Source organism: Anthonomus grandis, chromosome 19 (genome assembly GCF_022605725.1).
Source record: "Anthonomus grandis grandis chromosome 19, icAntGran1.3, whole genome shotgun sequence".
NCBI classification, from domain to species: Eukaryota; Metazoa; Arthropoda; class Insecta; order Coleoptera; family Curculionidae; genus Anthonomus; species Anthonomus grandis.
This window is the reverse complement of record NC_065564.1, coordinates 4222037-4229521: the sequence shown is the minus strand read 5'-3', so window position 1 is coordinate 4229521 and position 7485 is coordinate 4222037. Positions and strand designations below refer to the sequence as shown.

The following is a 7485-nucleotide window of genomic DNA, read 5'->3' as shown; positions in this document are numbered from 1 at the left end:
AGAATAGTTTATTTAATAAAAGGGTTGAATCAGTGATTTATAAACACAAAAAAGGTGAACCTTTAACGATAACGTGACCTGAGAACACGGTGGAGCTCCCTGGACCATCAGCTGACTGAGTTGTCAAAACTGACAGTTACCTGTCAAAATAAATTAAATGTCCCCCATAATAAAATAATGCAGAGTAAGAGAAATCGATTTTCCACCTGATTTCCGCTCGATTTTTCCCCATTTTCACGCTCAATTCGCCCCCATAAAATTAACCGTTAATAGAAGGAACATCGTGAAGGGGCCCTGCATCGTTTCATGGAACACAAACCGACATGGACAGTAACAAGGACGAAGCCCTAAAGTGTATTGAGGTGGCCCAGAAGTATATTGGGGAAAAAAACAAGGAAAAAGCCAAGAAATTCTTGTACAAAGCGGAAAAACTTTATCCCACACAACTAGCTAAAGGTAAACGATTTAACTAACTGGGAACTAGGGTTTTCGGATTGATGTATTCAATTTTATGGTCAGATCTCTTACTGCAAGTCTCGATAATGCCTGACTCAGTAGAAACTGAACAGCCCAGGAGGCGTAAGGCTTCCCTTCCCAGAGATCCTTCACCCAAGCAACTGGAATATACCCACGAACAGTTGGCCTTAGTAAAAAGAATTAGGTAAAATGAATGCTGGATGTGGGTTACGGGAAGGTGCTAATTAAAGGTTTCCGGGGGGGGTTTTAGGTCTTGCAAAGATTATTACGAAATCTTGTGCATCAGCAAGGACGCGACCGATGGGGAAATTAAAAAATCTTATAAAAAATTGGCATTGCAACTGCACCCCGATAAGAACAAGGCCCCGGGGGCGGACGAGGCCTTCAAGGCTGTCGGTAAGTGTGTGTTTTTGAAATAAAAAGGAATTTTTTTGTGTTTTTTGTGCTATGAATTGGAAAACACGTTTCCCCTTAGGCAACGCTGTGGCAGTGCTAACAGACATAGAAAAACGTAAACAATATGATTTATATGGTAATGATGACGACAGGGTGTCGAGGAGCCGGTCTTCAGGGCACTACAGCCGAGGTTTCGAGGCCGAAGTGAACCCTGAGGAGCTGTTCAACATGTTCTTTGGCACCGGTTTCGGTTCCAACGTCTATGTGAGGAGGGGGGGCAGGTGGCAGAGGCAAACCCAAAGCCACCAGCACGACGAGCGTAGGAACCGGGAGGTAATTTGGGAATTAACAGTTGGGGTTTTTTTTTTGTTTAACGGGGGGAAACTGGTTTTAGAACCCCAACAATGGAATGTCTGCTTTTGTCCAGCTATTGCCGATCCTGATTGCAGTATTACTCTCGATGGCCTCCAGTTTGTTCATATCTGATCCTGCTTACAGTCTTTCAGTTAACACGTAAGTCTGAGGGGGGGTAAAAGGCTCAGTAGGAAGTGAGGGACTTAGGGGATAAACTTTTGTTAATTTTTTCTGCAATATTTGTCATGTCTTCCAGGGTTTTTATGCAATATTTATGACAGTCTTTAATTTGTACTAGTTTTAACTTTAAGTTTGTTTTGAGTAAATTTTGCTGCACCCTTTTTATTAATTTTATTTGTTCACTTTTCCTGATTTGTTCTAAATTTAGTATTTTAGTTTTTTTATATTTATAAATTTATCTTGCACTCTTTGTATTTTGTTTAACAGATATTTAGGTGCAAACAACTTTCAAGTATCTAAGATGGGGTTGAACAAAACATCTTTTAATGGTTTGAAGTATGAGGGAAATTTTGTCACTTATATTAATTTATATTCAATATCAATCCCAGATATTTACAGTCTGTAATTTCAGTAATTTTAACCTAATTTATATCATATTTTTGTTTGTTAATATCACTGTTTTTTTGGGTTTTTGATAAGTTTGTTATGACACAGCCATTTATAATACATATACATTTAGACCACTTTCTAGGTGTTTGGTACTTTCAACTGAGAAAACTAACATTTTATCACATGCAAACATAAAAGAATTTGCCTTTAAATCATAAGACTAGGCTACGTCCTTAACAAACGCACTGTCATCTAAATGCCGTTTTTATCAATTGTATATGAACCCTGTCAAAAGCTATTGAGGTTCTTACTTAAAAATTTTCTGTTCAGTTGCCCCTGGTATACAAATTGCAGCGTGCTAGTGCAAAATGGCGGCTTCTAATTGGCCAAAAAGGCTCGTTGCCGTGGCAACCATAGCCCTCAACATCGAATACCAGGGTCACTCGTAAAATGCTTCTATTTTAATGATTGTCAGGATAACTTTTGCACAAAACGTTTTATTTGTTTCCACAAGTGAATGTACTTAATTATTTTTGCTACTAATTTTGAAAATGTGTTTAATAGGAATACCTTGTCCTCTAGTTGTTTAGTTCTTCATGTTTATCACTCCTTAGTACCGATTATCAAGGTTCTTAGTTGTCTTAGCCTTTCAAGGACTTTACTGCATTAAAAGTCAAATAACTCAGAAAGTTGTTAAACTATTAGTACACAGTTTTCACAGAAATATTCAAAAATGTTTATTCTACGATTTTTAATAATAACTCAAAACGCTTTGACAAAAAGTTTTTCATTTATTTGTGTCGGTTTTACTTCAATGAAAGGTAAATAAAATTTTCTGTTCAGTTGCCCCTGGTATAGAAATTGCAGCATGCTAGTGCAAAATGGTGGCTGCTAATTGACCAAAGAGGCTCGTTGCCGTGGCAACCATAGCCCTCAACATCAAATACGAGGGTCATTCGTAAAATGCTTTGATTTTAATGATTGTGAGGATAACTTTTGCACAAAACGTTTTATTTGTTTCCACAAGTGAATGTACTTAATACTATTTTCTACTAATTTTGAAAATGTGTTTAATAGGAATATCTTGTCCTCTAGTTGTTTAGTTGTTCATGTTTATTACTCCTTAGTACCGATTATCAAGGTTCTTATTAATTGTCTTAGCTTTCCAAGGACTTTACTGCATTAAAAGTCAAATAACTCAGAAAGTTGTTAAACTATTAGTACACAGTTTTCACAGAAATATTCAAAAATGTTTATTCTACGACTATTTATAATAACTCAAAACGCTTTGACAAAAAGTTTTTCAGTTATTTGTGTCGGTTTTACTTCAATGAAAGTTAAATAAAATTTTCTGTTCAGTTGCCCCTGGTATACAAATTGCAGCGTGCTAGTGCAAAATGGTGGCTACTAATTGGCCAAAGAGGCTCGTTGCCGTGGCAACCATAGCCCTCAACATCAAATACGAGGGTCATTCGTAAAATGCTTTGATTTTAATGATTGTGAGGATAACTTTTGCACAAAACGTTTTATTTGTTTCCACAAGTGAATGTGCTTAATTATTTTTTCTGCTAATTTTGAAAATGTGTTTAATAGGAATATCTTGTACTCTAGTTGTTTAGTTCTTCATGTTTATTACTCCTTAGTACCAATTATCAAGGTTCTTATTAATTGTCTTAGCTCTCCAAGGACTTTACTGCATTAAAAGTCAAATAACTCAGAAAGTTGTTAAACTATTAGTACACAGTTTTCACAGAAATATTCAAAAATGTTTATTCTACGATTTTTAATAATAACTCAAAACGCTTTGACAAAAAGTTTTTCAGTTATTTGTGTCGGTTTTACTTAAGTAAAGGATAAGTAAAATTTTCTGTTCAGTTGCCCCTGGTATACAAATTGCAGTGTGCTAGTGCAAAATGGCGGCTTCTAATTGGCCAAAAAGGCTCGTTGCCGTGGCAACCATAGCCCTCAACATCGAATACGAGGGTCATTCGTAAAATGCTTCTATTTTAATGATTATGAGGATAACTTTTGCACAAAACGTTTTATTTGTTTCCACAAGTGAATGTACTTAATAATATTTTCTACTAATTTTGAAAATGTGTTTAATAGGAATATCTTGTCCTCTAGTTGTTTAGTTGTTCATGTTTATCACTCCTTAGTACCAATTATCAAGGTTCTTATTAATTGTCTTAGCTTTCCAAGGACTTTACTGCATTAAAAGTCAAATAACTCAGAAAGTTGTTCAACTATTAGTACACTGTTTTCACACAAATATTCAAAAATGTTTATTCTACGATTATTTATAATAACTCAAAACGCTTTGACAAGAAGTTTTTCATTTATTTGTGTCGGTTTTACTTCAATGAAAGTTAAATAAAATTTTCTGTTCAGTTGCCCCTGGTATACAAATTGCAGCGTGCTAGTGCAAAATGGTGGCTGCTAATTGGCCAAAGAGGCTCGTTGCCGTGGCAACCATAGCCCTCAACATCAAATACGAGGGTCATTCGTAAAATGCTTTGATTTTAATGATTGTGAGGATAACTTTTGCACAAAACGTTTTATTTGTTTCCACAAGTGAATGTACTTAATACTATTTTCTACTAATTTTGAAAATGTGTTTAATAGGAATATCTTGTCCTCTAGTTGTTTAGTTGTTCATGTTTATTACTCCTTAGTACCGATTATCAAGGTTCTTATTAATTGTCTTAGCTTTCCAAGGACTTTACTGCATTAAAAGTCAAATAACTCAGAAAGTTGTTAAACTATTAGTACACAGTTTTCACAGAAATATTCAAAAATGTTTATTCTACGACTATTTATAATAACTCAAAACGCTTTGACAAAAAGTTTTTCAGTTATTTGTGTCGGTTTTACTTCAATGAAAGTTAAATAAAATTTTCTGTTCAGTTGCCCCTGGTATACAAATTGCAGCGTGCTAGTGCAAAATGGTGGCTACTAATTGGCCAAAGAGGCTCGTTGCCGTGGCAACCATAGCCCTCAACATCAAATACGAGGGTCATTCGTAAAATGCTTTGATTTTAATGATTGTGAGGATAACTTTTGCACAAAACGTTTTATTTGTTTCCACAAGTGAATGTGCTTAATTATTTTTTCTGCTAATTTTGAAAATGTGTTTAATAGGAATATCTTGTACTCTAGTTGTTTAGTTCTTCATGTTTATTACTCCTTAGTACCAATTATCAAGGTTCTTATTAATTGTCTTAGCTCTCCAAGGACTTTACTGCATTAAAAGTCAAATAACTCAGAAAGTTGTTAAACTATTAGTACACAGTTTTCACAGAAATATTCAAAAATGTTTATTCTACGATTTTTAATAATAACTCAAAACGCTTTGACAAAAAGTTTTTCAGTTATTTGTGTCGGTTTTACTTAAGTAAAGGATAAGTAAAATTTTCTGTTCAGTTGCCCCTGGTATACAAATTGCAGTGTGCTAGTGCAAAATGGCGGCTTCTAATTGGCCAAAAAGGCTCGTTGCCGTGGCAACCATAGCCCTCAACATCGAATACGAGGGTCATTCGTAAAATGCTTCTATTTTAATGATTATGAGGATAACTTTTGCACAAAACGTTTTATTTGTTTCCACAAGTGAATGTACTTAATAATATTTTCTACTAATTTTGAAAATGTGTTTAATAGGAATATCTTGTCCTCTAGTTGTTTAGTTGTTCATGTTTATCACTCCTTAGTACCAATTATCAAGGTTCTTATTAATTGTCTTAGCTTTCCAAGGACTTTACTGCATTAAAAGTCAAATAACTCAGAAAGTTGTTCAACTATTAGTACACTGTTTTCACACAAATATTCAAAAATGTTTATTCTACGATTATTTATAATAACTCAAAACGCTTTGACAAGAAGTTTTTCATTTATTTGTGTCGGTTTTACTTCAATGAAAGTTAAATAAAATTTTCTGTTCAGTTGCCCCTGGTATACAAATTGCAGCGTGCTAGTGCAAAATGGTGGCTGCTAATTGGCCAAAGAGGCTCGTTGCCGTGGCAACCATAGCCCTCAACATCAAATACGAGGGTCATTCGTAAAATGCTTTGATTTTAATGATTGTGAGGATAACTTTTGAACCAAACGTTTTATTTGTTTTCACAAGTGAATGTACTTAATTAATTGTAGTTGTTTAGTTCATCATGTTTTCCACTTTTGCATATGGGAATAATTTCGGCCATTTTAGCTGCCCTGAAAAGGTACCTGTAACTCAAAAGGCTTTGACAAGAAGTTCTTACTTGAGATTTTTCAGTTATTTGTGTCAATTTTCCAAGGATCTGACTGCACTAAAAATCAAATTACTTAGAAAGTGGTTGAGTTATTTGCATACTATTGTCTATTGTTTGTTTCTTCTTCCTTAAATTTTACATTTTTTGGTTTTCAATGTTCACTGACAGTTTTTTCTTACATTAGCAAAATATTTATTTACTTCTTGTACTATACACTTCAATTGTTCACAATTTGTGGTTTACTGTACTACCACTGACTTCTTCCAGTTTTTTTTTGCAAATCCCTAAAGGCTTTTTCTGCGTGCTCGTTTTCATCTGACACATAATTCATCTCCCTTCTTATTAAATGTTTTGATTATTAACTCGAAATTCCAGAAAGTACCCGGTGCTACGTCGCACCTTTCACCTGCAGGTGCCCTACTACGTGAAGGAGAACTTCCACTCGGAGTACCAGGGCTCCGTTCGTAGACTGGAGCAAACTATAGAGGACGAATACGTCACGAACCTGAGACACCAGTGCTATCGGGAACGCAGCTACCGTAAATGTTTCAGATTTGTCTTTTGTGCAGTACTGCTACGCTTAATTAATATTGTCGAGGTTGTCGCACGTGCTTTTGACTTTGCTAATGACGGCTTCGAAAATATAATTATTGCGCCTTAATGTTTCGATTATTGTTTGCTTTTGGGTGAATGGATGGATGCATGGTGAACGCAAAAAAATTACCACTGTAAAAGCTGCGTGTGCTCACTCGAAACTTACCGGAGAAAGCCGGTTGATCCCTTTGAAAGCCAAACACTGTCAGTTTTTCACGCGGTACCAAATCGGGAAGTCGGGCGGGCCCCACAAAAAAGTGTTTCGCTTTCAACCATTTCGATGTACATTGGGTGTCCTAAATGAGGCGTTTTCACAGGTGAGGCGTCGATATGGAAGGCGCGGAACTTCGGCAACGACGACCTCTACCACAAGGCGCAGAAAATCAAGACGCCCTCGTGCGAGACCCTGGAAAAAATACAAAATTACGGCACCTTATAAATTAATTAATTATTTCTTTCGTCTTTATTTATAATTAATTAGTTGATTATTATTGTCACAAAAATTGTTCCCATATATTGTTGCCTTACATATTATATATAAAACAAAAAAGTCTTATGGGTTTGTTTCTGCTCTAGTCATCAGTAAGTTTCGACAATTTATTCGGTCCTCATCAGGAAGGGGATCCAATAAAATGCCCGAAACTTTTCGGTTTTGGATATTTAGGGACGTGTTCAAGTGATTGTTTTATTATGTATTTGAAGTTAATAAAGAATTATTCAGTTTTATGGTGTTTTATTTGAGATTTCATGGAAGCAAGACCAAGAATAATGTCCAGCTTAAAGGAAAATGTCGTCTCGGGTAAGTTTGAGGGCCTTTAGGCAAGGTACAATGGGCTGTACTTAATAA

General features: G+C 35.4%; 1 protein-coding gene and 1 long non-coding RNA gene across 2 annotated transcripts; both read left to right on the top strand.

The window, feature by feature from the left end:
- The first annotated feature begins 135 nt into the window (after positions 1-135).
- On the top strand, positions 136-7361 carry LOC126747491 (dnaJ homolog subfamily B member 12). The gene is made up of 7 exons (XM_050456169.1): positions 136-456; positions 520-661; positions 728-873; positions 953-1206; positions 1268-1386; positions 6420-6583; positions 6956-7361. Exons 1-7 carry the CDS (start codon positions 324-326, stop codon positions 7075-7077), a joined length of 1080 nt encoding a protein of 359 aa, XP_050312126.1. The 5' UTR covers positions 136-323; the 3' UTR covers positions 7078-7361.
- On the top strand, positions 1399-6413 carry LOC126747496 (uncharacterized). The gene is made up of 3 exons (XR_007664223.1): positions 1399-2425; positions 2939-4034; positions 5064-6413. It is a non-coding gene; the product is annotated as an uncharacterized LOC126747496 (long non-coding RNA).
- Positions 7362-7485: the final 124 nt, after the last annotated feature.